At 39.9% G+C, this 16,770-nt stretch overlaps 1 protein-coding gene across 4 annotated transcripts in view; it reads right to left on the minus strand.

Moving 5' to 3' along the window:
* MYO3B (myosin IIIB) overlaps positions 1-16,770 on the minus strand; it is a 310,362-nt gene that overhangs the window by 136,432 nt on the left and 157,160 nt on the right. For all 4 annotated transcript variants that reach the window (XM_067471635.1, XM_060778850.2, XM_067471630.1 and 1 more), the window contains 10 exons: positions 16,059-16,142; positions 14,849-15,051; positions 12,137-12,235; positions 10,237-10,351; positions 8,542-8,668; positions 7,856-8,066; positions 5,835-5,982; positions 4,892-5,045; positions 1,704-1,792; positions 1,182-1,311 (listed from right to left, as the gene is read on the minus strand). In XM_067471635.1, coding sequence (XP_067327736.1) covers positions 1,182-1,311; positions 1,704-1,792; positions 4,892-5,045; positions 5,835-5,982; positions 7,856-8,066; positions 8,542-8,668; positions 10,237-10,351; positions 12,137-12,235; positions 14,849-15,051; positions 16,059-16,142 — 1,360 coding nt within the window. The remainder of the gene's footprint in view (positions 1-1,181; positions 1,312-1,703; positions 1,793-4,891; positions 5,046-5,834; positions 5,983-7,855; positions 8,067-8,541; positions 8,669-10,236; positions 10,352-12,136; positions 12,236-14,848; positions 15,052-16,058; positions 16,143-16,770) is intronic.

The raw sequence follows: 16,770 nt of genomic DNA on the forward strand, positions 1-16,770 counted from the left end.
CTGAATGCAGAATAAAAATGCCCAACCATTTCCTTTGGAGAACTTATACATGTTATAAAGCACATAGAGTTTTAGTGATTTAATTACTTATAAAGTCTACTATCCAGTGGTTCTCAAACTGTGTGTCCCCAGTTGTTTGGCCTTCAACTCCCAGAAATCCTAACAGCTGGTAAACTAGCTGGGATTTCTGGGAGTTGTAGGTCAAAAAATCTGGGGACCCACAGACTGAGAACCACTGCTCTAGACCCATGGTTAAAACATTGCCAGAAAGATATGTCTAGTAGACTGTGGAGTTGGCATAGTGAATAGACTAATAATCAGTCAATATTCTTCATAATTTGTTCTCCATATGGAATATGGGGGCACAGAATGAAAAATAGTTAATTTGCTTTTGTTCATTTTTTGTGATTGTAAAATGAAGACAGTCAACCCTTCACATTTCCTTGTTTGCAGGTTTGACTATAGGCTTCCTCTAGGAATCTCTAGGTTCTCCAGTTTTAAGGAAGTTGGCCATAGAATCATGGTGGAAGAGTTAGAGATTCCTTGAAATAACATGTCTCTAGGAATACCTAGGTCCCCTTGCAGTTCTATGATTGATTTATGGTGGAAGTTGCCCTCAGGATGATGCTAGGGATCCTAGGGGTTCATTGAGAAGTGTTATCTCAAGTAAACACAAATAATGGGGTTTCTGTGCAAACGTGGAGTGTTGACTGTGGCTTGTAATGGCTTTTAATCACTTTGTACTTTTAAAGGGATTGGCTTGTTTTGGTGAATAAATGTTTGTTTTCCAGGTAGATTCTAAGTAGACTGGAGCCCCCAGTGGTGCAGTGGGTTAAACCACTGAGCTGCTGAACTTGCTAACCAAAAGGTTGCAGGTTCGAATCTGGGGAGCGCTGTTAGCCCCAGCTTCTGCCAACCTAGCAGTTTGAAAAACATGCAAATGTGAGTAGATGAATAGGTACCGCTCTAGTGGGAAGGTAATGGCACTCCATGTAGTCATGCCGGCCACATGACCTTGGAGGTGTCTATGGACAACACTGGCTCTTCGGCTTAGGAATGGAAATGAGCACCACACCCCAGAGTCGGACATGACTTGACTTAATGTCAGGGGAAAACCTTCACCTTTACCTGCAATCTCAGTTAAGACAAAGTATAAATGTGCCTTTAGAGCTGTGGAGTACCTGTTTTGGTCAAAGGGCTTGAGAAAAGCTGTTGCAGAAGTCTGTTCTCTGAGGTCCTCAGGACAACCACTATGTCAGCAGGAAGAGTGTCTCTGTTCTTCTCAAGAAAGCCATAAGCATCATACTGGACCTATATGGTGAAAGAGATGAGAGTAGGACAGGTTGCTAGAAAGTCCTGATAGATCTTTAAAGTCCAGACTTAGACTCTTCTGGACAAGCTGGAACAACATAATCTAACAGGAGGAGGAGCACCTGAAATTTGCTTTTCACTTCATGTCACTCAGCAAGGATCCAAATTTTGAAATGTCTTTTTAAATGTGCAGTACATTATTTTACATTTTGATGAAACAATTCAAAATTGGAAATGTTGCACTGTGATTTTAAAAGACAGTATCTAAGTTCTGAAATGCAGACACATTTGAAAATTGAATATAGACAGCAAATCTGAAAGCAACTGAATAGAAATGTAAGGGTGGAATGACTTCCTACATTTGGATTTAATGCAAGTTGTACAGCCTTTACCTTTCCGGCATAGTGCTGAATGCCAAAACACAGCTCCACTCGCTTGGGTCTCCAGAAGTACTTGCATCGTAAATTATCTTCAAATTTATCTAATCATTCCAAAAGAGAAAACATTGTTAATGTCTCATTCCCCAAGTGCACATCCTCCTCCTTACCCATTATGGCTGCTTCCTGACTACATAATCAGAATTGATAGTGTTGTTTTCCCCACCTAGAGGTGGCTTCTGACATTAGTTCTTTGATAAGTCTCCTGACTCTTTTGTTCTTTCTTCCCATTCACTTAAAAAGGGAATTCAGCCAGCAGACTTCCAGATAAGCCATTTTCTGGGTTGCTGTGAGTTTTTTGGTCCGTATGGCCATGTTCCAGAAGCATTCCCTCCTGAATTTTTGCGCACATCTGTAGCAGGCAACCTCAGAGGTTGAGGGGTCTGTTGGAAACTAGGAAAATGGGGTTTATATATCTGTGGAATGACCAAGGTGGGGAAAAGAACTCTTGTCTGTTTGAGGTAGCATTTAATGGCCTAGCAGTTTCAAGATCTGGCTTCTTACTGCCCGGAGCAATCCTTTGTTGGGAGGTGATTAGCTGGCCCTGATTGTTTCTTGTCTGGAATTCCCCTGTTTTTCTTTATAAAGAAGTGTTGTTCTTTATTTACTGTTATGATTTTAGAGGATTTTAAAAAAAAATACTGGTAGACAGATTTTGTTCATTTTCATGATTTCTTCCTTTCTGTTGAAAGTCACTTTTCCCTTGTATTCCTATCAGCTCCCTGTCCAACTATTTATCTGATGCAGAAGAAAGACTGCCAGGAGTGATGTTAAACTTTTTATCTTACTTGGCTTAACTTTTAAAAAACATTAAGAATACACGACTGAATCTACTTATAACTCTTGTGTCTAAGGCAGACATATGTTCTGCTTTAAAAAAAGGAAATTCTCTTTGAACTGTGGAAGAGTTAAGTGACGTCTCAATGGTTTGATCCTACAGAAGTTTTGGATTTTGACACCCCAAAGCCCCAGTACACATGGCCAATGGTCAATTCTGCTGGAAATGGACATCCCAAACATCTGGAGGAATTCAATTCAAGAACCACTGTTTGAATATGAAGAGCTTTCCAGTTTAAAGACAGATAACAACAAAGATTAGCAGAAACCTTGAAACTGCTCTTCACACCCAGCCTTTGAAGAGTGGGCTGAGCAAAAAGGTCTGGTAGCAAAATACCCCACTGCGATAAGATTGATTATGGGGTTTGCATATAAAGTAGATTCAACAGTGGAGGTTAAGTAAGTGCTGATGATCGTTATTTCTAATTCTTTCAAAGTTTCATAGCATAAAGAATAAAAATTCTTCTTTCTAAATAGGGTTACAGTGATGGAAGATAGTTGTCAGATACACAAAGGGAGGAGAAGAACACAAAAGTGGGGTGTGGTGTGCATGAACTGTGAGCTCAATGCCAGTCTGGACATGTCCTCCAAGACACCCATGGTCCTTAATTCCAAAAGCACATTTGTACATTTCTAACTTGATACTCGGCACTGTTGCATTTTGGTATTCTAGTAAAAAAAAGTGGTATGCCATCATTCTATCCAAATTCCTAAAGTTATTTTTAAACTTGCAGTTACACTTATAAAACAGCATGTGCAAAGCTAATGAAAACCTATACTCTGTCTTTGTAAGGAAGATCAGTGTTATGGTTTTGTTTGTTTTAGGGTTTTGTTTGTTGAGTGTACCAATAGTCCACCCACAGGCCTTGTTGTTGTGTCTTATGTGTCTTCAAGCAAACTCCAACCCATGGCAAGCTTATCAGATACTTTTCCTGGGAAGATGTTTCAGATGAAGGTTTGCAGTTGCCTTCCTCTGAGAGTGTGAAACTTACCCAAGGTCACCCAGTGGATTTCCATGGCCAAGTGGGAAAAACCCTGACTTCCTAGAGGCTTAAGGTCCATCTACACTGTACAATGAATGCAGTTTGACATCACTTTAACTGTTATGGCTCAAGGCACATTTTAGAATTATAGCACTACGATTTCACGGTCTCTGCTGTGGCAGAATCTTATGGAATCCTGGGATTTGCAGTTCAGGGATGGGCCATAGAATTCTCTGAAAGAAAGCTCCTTTCTGGTTGCAACCAAAGCAAAACAACAATAAAAAATGCTTTGATGGGATGCAGGCATGATGTTAAAGAGCAGTAAATGGAGTGTGAAAGGGTTACAAAACTGGAAATTTCCTAGTTCACAATTTAGTTTCTTAATTTCTATGCTACAGCAACTATATATGCTTAGATGAATTTTACTCAGTAATTTGGCCAACTTTAATAATCTTGTTGTCTTTTCTACAATCAAGAAACTACAATAATTTTATTTTAGATATGCAAATGATATGGGATAACAGTTGAGAATGGCATATGTAGAGAAAGACAACAAATCATCTTGGCCAATACCTGAAATAGGACAACATTTTATTTGCATGTTATCGCAATTGGAACAGGAAATATGTCTAGGCAGAAAGTTGGAACGATGCTTCCAATATAAGCAGATGTCTAGGGTGAGCTGTGCAAATTCTCAGTATTTGACCAGCTGGCACAAAATGAATAACAACAAACAGTTTGTATTTAGTCAGTAGGAAGACAGCTTAAGCCAAGAGGGTAAATAGCAGACCCCGCTCTCCCTGTTGTTTTCACAATTCTGAATTGCTCAACTAATCTTTACTCCCAGAAGTCCCTCACAAAGTGATCCATTGCATCAGTTGTGGAATGGTAGTAAAACTGCATGCACACTATGTGTGTGTATAAGCACACACACATGCACACAATGCCTGCAAAATGCCAATTTTCTAACATTTTCCTGGATAAATTAATCAGCCTGCTGGGAGATACTTTCATAGGGCCCTATGACTTCTTCTTTTACTCACTTCCTACAGAAGAGGCCAGTCCAAAACAATAGCCAGGATCCAACGATGTTATTGCATTGCCTGAATATGATCCTATGGTAGGAGAAGTTTCCTGGGATAATGAGCAGGGTGGTTGAGGATAGAGTGATATGAAGGTTCCTTATTAATAGGCTCACCATAAGTTGAAGATGACTTGACAGCCGTTAACAACAGTGAGATGCAATAAGATACATAACTGTCCTGCTTTCTCCTTCCAAGGTCTATATACAATAACAGCTTGGATCTTCTGGACACAACATACCAACTAAAGTAAGATCTGTGGCTTGTGGAAATCGGCTTTCTTCATCAAGTAGAGACAGTAAACCCATTGGTTTTTGGAGGAACATATCAAGGAGTGGCCGGTTGTCCTCGTAATCAACCATGGCGGCATCAATCCCTTCATTCTGGTATTCCATCTAAAACATTAGGAAAGTCAACAAGATCTAAATGTTACCACAAAGTTAGTCGAATGACTAGGCATTATAATATGCTATCAAGGCCAACCCAGTCATTGGGAAGAGCATTACGGCTACTTCAGGTAGCAGATACTGAAAGATGGGGAGTATCAGAAATACATTTGCCCAAGACAAAATAGTATGTATGTGTCTGAGCAGCTGGCCTCATTATTACAAGTGTTCCTGCTCCCACATCCAGATGCCCTAAACACACCAGGGCTTCCTCTCTGTACTGAAGATCAGAGGAGAAGCGCTATGGGAAAGGGCACTCACCCCATTCATCACACCATCAAAGCCACTACCCAGATGTCTTAGTGCTGAGGCAATGGGGCTGGATGTAGAAATCAAGCCCTATCACTTTTGGATATTTGCAGGAATTTGAAAAATCCCACCTCCCATTCCAGATTTTAAAAGTTACAACTGATACTGAGAATTCACTTGCAATGGACTGGAAGAGGTATGTTATTTGGACATAAAAGTTCTGCACAGAACAAATCCCAAGGCTTTTGATCAACATGGATGAATCCACAGATAAGGCTTCTCCCATCCCTGAATGAATGAAACCACATCCAGGGAAAAAATTGACTTTCTAAACTTTGGGGAAAACTGACAGATTTATACATAAAGGAGGGTACACATGGACAACTAACCTTCATACCACTGAAATAATAAAATCTTTCCCTGTCCCATAAGCGCCAATCCAGAAAAATGCCACCACAGAGCTAACCTACCCAATAAAGGAGAGTTTACCTGTTCGAGTGCAAAGATGTGCTGATTGAAATAAAATTGGATTTGTTCATTTGCAATGTTTATGCATAGCTGTTCAAATGAGTTCCTTGTGAAGTTCTCAAATCCAAAAATATCCAGTATCCCAACATTCATTCCACTTTCAGCATTGCTGAGCGACAGGGAAAGAACAAGCAAAAGCCGCAGATGATTAATCTTGGCAGAACAATGCAATAATGTCACCCTGAATAAATGGAAAACTGAAGTCTAAATCTGAACCAGTGCTCTTCAAGGCTCAGTTTTGTAACCTGTCAGATCAGACCTGGAACCTGGTTCTAAGCATTTAAGCTTAATGACATTGGATAATTATTATCTATTATTTTATTAAGTTCCAATGAAAACAACTGAAAAATTAGGTGATAAATAAAAGAAATATTTGCTCCATGACTGAGTCTCTGCTCTGAAAATATACAAAGAAGGTAATACTTTGAAGCAAACTGACAGAGCATATTTTGTCACACATTAAATATTTACAAAACACTTGTATAGATACTGTAATAAGTAGCAGAGTGAGGGTGCATACTTCCAGTAGATATTAATCTCAACTTCTCTTTTGCAGTGTTATCAAAAGAGATTGACATTATGGTGGCTAAATAGCCAACAGTGGAAACCTAACTGGGATGAAGAGTCAGACATCTATAAGTGTTCCACCACTTCCCAAGCCTCACCAGTTCCTGCTGGCTGGAGCAGGTGGTCACTCCTTCTTTCTTCTCCAGCAGATTAAAAAACTCCTTCCATTAAATTCATTGAAAAGGAAATGTATACTTCTGTTCAGGCTGCCATTGGTTAGAGGACCAATTCTCATCCTCTTCGGAGGGATGAAAGTCCCCTGAACCATGTGAATCCAAGGCTGCCTCTGAACCAGCCAATGGAGGGACTCATTGTCCAAAGCCTAATACCTTCCTGCTAGTGAATATCTGAAAAGTTCGGATGCTTGCCATAGATGCAGGTGATACATCAGGAGAGAATGCTTCTAGAACATGGCCATATAGCCCAAAAAACCTACAACAACCCAAAGTTAGGGTTGTTCTCTAAATGAACATAATCCCCTTAAATCAAGCAGAGTCTTGTGTTCTTCAGATAAGCATAGTCAACCAGAAAAAGAACATGACCACAATTAATCCCAAGATCCACTGTCTTCAAAAGATGTTGTTGTTTATTCATTCAGTCACTTCCAACTCTTAATGACCTCAAGGACCAGCCCACGCCAGAGCCCTGTCAGCTGTGGCCACCCCCAGCTCCTTCAAGGTCAAGCCAGTCACTTCAAGGATGCCATCTATCCACCTCTTCCTTTTTTTCTTCTATTTTCCCCAGCATCATTGTCTTCTCCGAGCTTTCCTGTCTTCTCATTATGTGGCCAAAGTACTTCATCACTGCCTCTAATATCCTTCCCTCCAGTGAGCTGTTGGGCATTATTTCCTGGAGGATGGACTGGTTGGATCTTCTCACGGTCCAAGGCACTCTCAGAATTTTCCTCCAGCACCACAGTTCAAAAGCGTCTATCTTTCGTTCAACTTTCCTTATGGTCCAGCTCTCGCATCCATAGGTTACTACGGGAAATACCATTGCTTTAACTATGCAGATCTTCGTTGCCAGTGTGATGTCTCTACTCTTCACTATTTTATTGAGATTGGTCATTGCTCTTCTCTCAAGAAGTAAATGTCTTCTGATTTCCTAAGATGATTATGCAAAATAAATAAATAAAAGGGAACACTGTGTGATGAATACACTAATATCCTTTTTGGTAGCTTGACAGGACGTTAACCCCACACTGATCCTTTTGACCTACTTAGTTAAATTCTAGCCAATTCTTTGAAAACACTGAAGTTAATGTCCTGGAAACAGAAATGCACCATCACAGCATGAAGGCCATTCAGAGTCATTATCTAAAACAAACCGTAAATTTATCCTGTAAACAAAAAAGAAATATATAAGCACAGAAGATGCCACTAGCACACATGCTGTTTATTGATATGTTAACTTACCATATATTTTTATCAGGCTGCAGCAGGGTATTAATACGATTTACAATCCAGCTGAAGAGTCGGCCATAAAGTGCCTTTGACATGGCATCACGGACATCAGCTGCTTTGTCCACGGTGTTTGTCCGAATAATAGTCTCGCCTCGTGTTACTACGCAATGGGAGGTAAGAGCTTCCTGAAGTTCTTCTGAGCCAATACTCAGTAATGCGGCAGCTGAGAGAGAACAAAGGCATGCCATGGGACAAAAGCTGCTGGTACTGGTCACCATCTTATTTGAAACTGAATTTTCTTTACATATCCTACTTTCAACACACTGCATATACTCATGTATAAGTTGACCTGTACAAGTCAAGGGGAGGTTTTGGAGACAAAATTATGGCTACCTGGATAAGTCAAGGGTTGTCCTGCTACCACCAGAGTTTCCCACCCAGGCATCCAGTAAGGCCAGGCGTGGCACCATGCTTCTTTTATGTTTCCTAGGATAGACTAAGATCTTGTCTTTCACCACTTTACTCAGAAAATAGGATGGTCCCTTTTTCTTAAAAAAGGAGATGAGGTACAGGACTCACATTAACCTGTACATAGGTCAATCTCATTGAGTTTGGGATTGACTTGTTTGGCTAAAGTTTCCAGATCTACACATGAGTATATAGGGTCATCACAAATAATCTTTTTAGCGAATGTTTACCATTATCTAAGGCTTCAGCATTGGGCACTTCACTTTTGTCAGTTTGGTGTTGTGAAGAAATGGCAGCAAATTCAATGTTTCCTGTATTTAAGATCCCAGCCAAAATCCTATAGACTGAGTGCACTTCCTACAAACAACAAAAAGAATAAAATTTCGGGTCAGAACTGTTTCCAGGCTTCCCACCTTTCCTCTTTCCTAGCATGTCAATCTCTTGCGCGTAAGCTCTGTGTCAGAAACATACAACACAATCATAGAATCGCAGAGTTGGAGGAGACCCCAAGGGCCAACCAGTCCAAATCCATGCCCATGCACACAATCAAAGCACTCCTGACAGGTGGCCATCCAGTCTGTTTAAAGGCTTCCAGAGAAGGAGACTCCACCACACTCCGAAGCAGCAGTGTATTCCACTGTCGAACAGCCCTTACCACCAAGAAGTTCTTCCTAATATTTAGGTCTAATCTTTTCCTGTAGTTCAACCATCACCTCAACCATCGCCATCACCAAACAAACACCCCCAAAACCTATGAGATAGATCAGCTGAGAGACAGTTTGGCTGACCCATGTTCACAGAGTGAATTTCAAGGGGTCTTCAATGGAAATGAAAACCCACATCCCCCAAATTCCAAACTGATTAGCCGCATGACCATGTTGGTTTGTGCGGAAAATATATCACTTTCTCAGTCTTCAATTCCTGTTATCTGAGGGAAATAATTTGATTCAATCACTTTATTTTTGGCGCAAGGGGTTAAACCCTTCTGCTGGCAGGAATTGATGACTGAAAGTTCAGCGGGTTGAATCGAGGAGTGGGGTGAGCTCCCATCTGTCAGCTCCAGCTTCTTATGTGAGGACATGAGAGAAGCCTCCCACAGGATGGTAAAACATCTGGGTATCCCCTGGGCAATGTCCTTGTAAACGGCCAATTCTCTCACACCAGAATCGACTTGCAGTTTCTCAAGTTGCTCCTCACACACACACACACAATCACACAATCTTTATCTCAGTTTCCCCCTGAAATTGGGAACTCAAGACAGTAAAAGCCTTCACAAGAACTAAAGAATTCTTTAAGAAGACTTAAAATGCTTTCCTTTGTTTTGACCTCATCTGTAGGAAAAGTTTACTTTGTTGGCTATATAATTCATGACCTGAATCTGCTCCAGTCTGATCTTGTGTTTTCTAAAATAGGGGAGACATTGTTTTTTAGACAATCTAAACCCAAGCCATGTAGAGCTTTAGAGGCCATAATCAGCACTTTGAATTATGCCCAGAAACAGACCAGTAACCCTTCCCTCTCTAGCCTTGCATTTATCAGTATGGCAGCAAAACTATTGAACCATCGCCATTCAGCCTCTTGCTGCTCATAGAAGAAATGGCAAAGGTACTTGAACATCCAACTTAGTTTTATTTCCCCCTTGATAAATTTTTCCCAGCCAAGTGGAGAAAACAACAAGGAAATGATTTAGATGCAAATATAGATTTGATTGAATGGACCTGGATTTCAGCTTGACACCCCTTTTGTAGGCACTGACATTTGCTTGCAAGCACAATATCAAAGAAATATCACCAGCTCTTCCACAAACATAAGTCTGCCCTGAAGTGAATTGGCCCCACACAAAGGAAATCTCTGCATTGCTGTGATAGTTTGTTTTAAAAAATGACAAACTATATCTTTCTGGCTGTTGAGAGGTCATTACTTACCTCGTCAGTAAACCCTATGATCCTAAAGCAATGTTGGATTGCTTCAAACTGGGTTCCGTAGGATTCTTTACTAGTAATATCATACATCACCTTTCCAGTCTCGTTATCAATATACCTAAATGAAAAGTGATAAGTGAGATCAGTGCATAATTTCAGAAAGAGAAGGCCACGAGGATGAAGCTGCTTGGAAGAGCCAGAAATCTTGAAAATGCCACATTAAGGTGTGAGGGATTTCCGGCCCTCCAACTTCAGCAACATCTGGAAGGCAAAAGGCTTCCCACTCCTGACACACATAGGATTTCTGGAATTACTTAGCAGGGAAAGCACGGCATGCTATCAGGTATAATATATTGAAATGTATCATGACTTCAGTTCTTGGAACACTGAAATTAAAGACTGTTATTTTTATAATGAGCTTTGGCTCAGATTAGTTCTTAGTCAAATATTAATTTCATCTAAATTGAATTCAATGGGTTTCATCCAATGGTAGACCTGTGCTTACACAGGGATGAGTAACTCTGTTCCTTCAGATATTCATTGACTTCAATTCCTAGGAACCCTAGGCAATGATAAAGGATAATGAGAGTTGCAGTCTAAAACCATTTGGACGACTATGGTTACCCCTGCCAACTGCACTTCTTTGCATGGGGCTATGGTTGTGCAACAGGTTTATTTATTTATTTATTTACTGTATTTGTATACCGCCTTTCTCAGCCTATCGGCGACTCAAGGCGGGTTAAACCACTGAGCTGCTGAACTCGCAGACTGGAAGGTTGGCAGTTCAAATACGTGGAATGAGGTGAGCTCCCGCTGTTAGCCCCAGCTTCTACCAACCAAACAGTTCAAAAACATGTAAATATGAGTAGATCAATAGGTAGAGCTTCTGCGGGAAGATAACAGTGCTCCATGCAATCATGCTGGCCACATGACCTTGTATGTGTCTACGGACAACGCCGGCTCTTCAACTTAGAAATGGAAATGAGCACCACCCTCAAAGCTGAAAGGGGAAGCCTTTACCTCTCTGTTACGCTGTTTCTAGGCATTGCATGATTGCCTTTGTGTTTGTGTACACTGGAATCTGCCTTGAGTCCCCTCAGGGAGACAGGGTGAAATATAAATACATTATTATTATTATTATTATTATTATCATCATCATCATCGTTATCATTATCGTTATTATTGGGAGACTGAGTTGTGGGACATGCTTTTCTTTGAGAGGTGGGGCAAAGTGAACTGATGACAATTCCTAAAGATGGGCAAAACCAATTATCTGTCATTTGTATATAAGCAAAAAGCTCATTTGCATTATAATCAGAGACCTGAAGCACTTCCTTGGGGGCAAAAATGAAACCCATAATTCTTTTCTAACACTGGTAAACATGTGAAAGTCTCCCTGCTTCCAAGACCTCTCTCAATCACCACAGTACTGTACATTCACAGCTAGCAGATTGTTGCTGTTTTTGACACTGTGATTTTCAGAAAGCAGTTTATACACATTAGACAAGATTTAGCCCTGTCTTAGAATTAAAGTGGAGGATAAAAGGCATCATTACTCGAAAGATCGCTGACTAGCACTCCCAAAGGCAACATTTATTTAGATTTCTGCTGTCAGAATGCTAACCAATAAGCACTGACTCTCTCTTCAAAAAGTTTGGGGAAATTGAAGTTCCAAAAAGTTTGAAAAATATAATAGATGCTTTAATTCTGATTTTAATTTTCAAGACAAATGTAAGTAACATAATTCTTTTATGCATGTCTGCTCTTGGACTTGAGAGGATTACAAGAGGAATCCTTAAGAGATAGGGAAGGATTAGGACAGATTCTAAAACATCACATTGAAAGCAACAGCTAATGAATAGCCAATTATGGGTGGCACTAAAAACAAATGAGTAAGAATTACCTGGGAGGTTTTTTTTCAGGGAGCTTATATTCAAAGAGTTTCTTCTGGTGATAAAGGCCGGCATAAATATAATAAAATATATGGAAGTTTTTCTCCCCGCTGTTAAAGGAACAAAAAAAATATTATGAAGACACACACACATATAGATAGATAGATAGGTAGGTAGATAGATATAGCAGCATCTTTAAAATGTGAACTTGAATAATCTGAGGAGCATATTCGAGCTTGGTTATTTCAGGCAAGCAACAATCAAAAGCACTATCAAAAATATATGTCTAGATGGTTTGCTGAGAAGGTACTCTAAGGCTGGATGTATGCTGACCTATATCCCAGGATCTGACTCTAGATTATTTCCTTTGATTATATGATTGTAAACCAGCATTTCTCAACCTGGCCAGGACCCCTGGGGGGGTCATGAGGGGGGCGTCAGAGGGGTCACCAAGGACCACTAGAAAGCACAGTATTTTCTGTTGGTCATGGGGGTTCTGTGTGGGGAGTTTGGCCCAATTCTATCATTGCTGAGGGTCAGAATGCTCTTTGATTGTAGGTGAAGTATAAATCCCAGCAAATATAACTCCCAAATGTCAAGTCTATTTTCCTCAAACTCATTCAGTGTTCACATTTGAATATTGAGTATTTGTGCCAAGTTTGGCCAGATCCGTCATTGGTTGAGTCCTCAGTGCTCTCTGGATGTAGGTGAACTACAACTCCAAAACTCAAGGTCAATGCCTACCAAACCCTTCCTGTATTTTCTGTTGGTCATGGGAGTTCTATGCGCCAAATTTGGTTCAGTTACATCGCTGGAGGAGTTCAGAATGTTTTTTGATTGTAGATTAACTATAAATGACAGGAACTACAACTCCCAGATGACAAAATCAATCCCCCCTCCAATTCCACCAGTATTCAAATTTGGGTGTATTGGGTATTTGTACCAAATTTGGTCCACTGAATGAAAATACATCCTGTGTATCAGATATTTACATTACAATTCACAACAATAGCAAAATTGCAGTTATGGAGTAGCAACAAAAATAATTTTATGATTGGAGGTTACCACAATATGAGGAACTGTATTAAGGGATCACGGCATTAGGAAGGTTGAGAAACACAGAAGGTACTCTAAGGTTGTATCTATACAGACCCATATCCCAGGATCCAATTCCAGATTATTTGCTTTGAACTGGATTATATGAGTCTAAACTGTCAGATAATCTCGGATCAGATTCTGGGAAATAGGACTGAAATGCTATTTGAACTCAGATCTCTCACTTTCATATATAATACTTTAAAATCCTAAAAGTGAATCCATCATGTAGTTTTCTGCTCAGTGCCCATTTAAATTTGGATAACTCTATATGCATTTACAGACATTCATCTGAATTTGGAAGTAGGGAAGAGGGAGGAATTGACCATTTTATAGTGTTTTGGAAGCAAAACAACTACATGTTGGATGGCACTTTCCAACAAAAAGAGTGTCATAGCAAAGTGGATAATGATCCACTTCTTCAGATTCTTAGAATATAATTACAAAGGTTCTGAATATGAGCTGCTGAATATGAAAAGAGAATTAAAAAGTTAGATGAGGAAAGCACTGCAAGTGACAGTGATACGATTATCACTGGCATCAACAAAAGTGGCGATAACACAAATATCCTGGAAATAAGTAACCTAGTGTGATAAGTATCTGGTGCTATCCAATTCAAACTTCAGCCCAGTGGGTTATCACAATGATCTACCTTTGAATTTCCTTTACATTGTAAAACAACCAAGACTCCCCAGTTCAAACACATATCTGTGTTTTGCCATTATTCCACAGATACAGAGTCCAATCCCTTCTGTTTACAAAACTTGCTACCATAATGAGCCCATTAATACACAGGTCAATGTTGCTGCTGATGTGCTTGCAACTCATTCCAAACTAATTGAGGCCCAAAAGCAAACCTATCAGGAAGGGTTTTAGGTAAGATTTATTCAGAAGGAAATTGCCATTGCCTTCCTCTGAGGCTGAGAGAGTGTAACTTCCCCACACTCACCCAGTAAATGTTCATGGCTGAGCAAAGATTCAGACCTGGGTCTCTATTTCACAGTCCAACATTCAAGCCACTGTACCTTACTGGCTCTTATCTTCCCCAAATTTCTCTATTTTGCTATTTTTAGAACTTGTGTTCCACAAGTTTGGTCACTGACACCACATGATATTCCTCCTCTTCTGTTCAGTAAAAGGACATTCTGAAGGTACATCCACACCAAAGATGGGAAACTGCTCACTATCAATAGTGAATTACAATTTACAATAACTTTGAATATGCATTGAATATGTTTGAATTGTTTTTAACTATTAGTTTTAATACTGTTTATATTTAATTCTGTTTTAATGTTTGCATATTTTAAATTGTGCACTAATGCTTTTATGTTAAGCCGCTTTGAGTTTCTTTCAGGAGAGATAAATAATAATAATAATTATTATAATTATAACTATGACACAAAAGGACAGAATGTCACAGCAAACGAGATCTATATGCTGGATTTCCTTGCAGACAGCCAATTCTCTCACACTAGAAGCAACTTGCAGTTTCTCAAGTTGCTCCTGACACACAAACAATTAATTAGGATGAATTACTTAATTCTGAATTACTTTAAAAATGTTTAAAAATTAAGAAATCTGAAACTGTAATATCAAACTATTTGTACAGCCTCTCTGTTTATACCTACATAGCTTGCTTTATAACTCTGGATTTTTCTAGCAGATATTCAGAAATTTTTGCTCCCATTACAGCTCCTGTGGGTGTAAACATCATCTCCAGATATTTTCCAAAACGACTGGAGTTGTCATTGATTGCCGTGCAGGCATTCCCAAAGGCTTCCACAAGAGGATTGACCTGGAGAATCTTCTCCCTCAAAGCGCGGTTGCTTGCCTTTAGGGAGAGAAAAGGTTCCAGTCAAATAGGCCTGCTTTATTATTTGCTTTTCCAAACATTCCTGCATCTCTTCCAAGTTGGCTAACCTCCCCCCCCCCCAAAAAAAGAAATCAAATATTTAAGTGACATAATTAGTAGATGGGAGCTCCAGGTTAAACTGCTGAGCTGCTGAACTTGCTGACCAAAAGGTGAGGGAGAGGGGTGAGCTCCTGTTGTTAGCCCCAGCTTCTGCCAACCCAGCAATTCGAAAACAAATGTGAGTAGATCAATAGGTTCCACTTTGGCAGGAAGATAACAGCACTCCATGCAGTCATGTCAGCACATGACCTTGGAGGTGTCTACAGACAATGCTGGCTCTTCGGCTTAGAAATGGAAATGAGCACCTCCACCCAGAGTCAGACACAAATAGATTTAATGTCAAGGGGAAGCCTTTACTCTACCTTTATAATTAGTAGAATACCCTCCCCCTGGAAATCTATGTGGCCCTTTGATTATTGATTTTTCTCAACACATTAATTTAACACAGTTTGAACATCCCTTATATGGAATTCCAAAATCAAAATGCCCCCAAATCCATAACTGTCCACATAGATGTTTGTGACAATCTTTGCTTTCTGATGGTTCAATGCACACAAACTTTATTTCATGCACAAAATTATTTTAAAATGTTTATAAAACTACTTGTATGCACGGTATATAAGGTGTATATGAAACATACATGAATGCCTGTGAATAGGTTTTCCCTCTTTCCTAAATGACTTCAAAAATGCAAGCATTAATTAATTAATTTGCAGAGTATCTATTTCAAAGTCTTTCCAGGATCCATATTTTAATTTCCTTTCATCTGAGCTTGGAAGTAACTTATTCAAACTGTGGGAGAAAGTGGGGCGCATGGAGACCCACTACACATGCATCCTTGTGGTCCTAAAACATAGGAGTGTATCATGTAAGCACAGTTGGTGCTTTGTGGATTGTATTTATAAGGCAAGGCAGTCAATACATACCTTTCCCAGGAAGGTCAAATGTTGCACAATGAGATGGGCACTTTCAGTCTTTCCAGCACCGCTTTCTCCACTGATGATAATGCACTAGCAGACAAAACAGGGTGGGAGATGAATAGTTTACAATCCAGGCAGGGAAACTTCACTTTTCACTGACTGAACAGTTTACAATTTCAGAGGAATAGGCTTCAGTCTTCATAAACTTCAGCTTCAATAGACTATGAAAACATTTTATTGACTACAGTTTGATTGCTTCTGCAAAGTCCAACAAAATGTCCTCAGCTTCTTTTAAAGTCCCATGCTATATTCATGCACAAGTCAATCTTGTGTATTAATTGAGGACACATTTGGGGGTAAAATTATGGATGGATATGACCTGTGGGTAAGTTGAGGGTCATTCTGCAGAGAGGAGGAAGTCAATGCAACCACCATTTCTGAGCCTGCATTCAAAAAGGCCAAAAGTGGTGCCATGGCACTGAGAATAGAAAGGGTTGGTGCTTCCTTTGGATTCCTCTCAGATGGCTCTTATTCCGATAGCCTCAGAAAAATCCTGCAAATCTCCTGGGAAGACAGGCAGACAAATGTCAGCATGCTGGAAGGAGCAAAGACCACCAGCACTGAAGTGATGCTCCTATGCCATCAATTCCACTGGCCATGTTGTCCGAATGCCTGATCACCATCTCCCAAAGCAGTTACTCTACTCCCAACTCAAGAA

Source organism: Anolis sagrei, chromosome 1 (assembly GCF_037176765.1).
Source record: "Anolis sagrei isolate rAnoSag1 chromosome 1, rAnoSag1.mat, whole genome shotgun sequence".
Lineage (NCBI taxonomy): Eukaryota > Metazoa > Chordata > Lepidosauria > Squamata > Dactyloidae > Anolis > Anolis sagrei.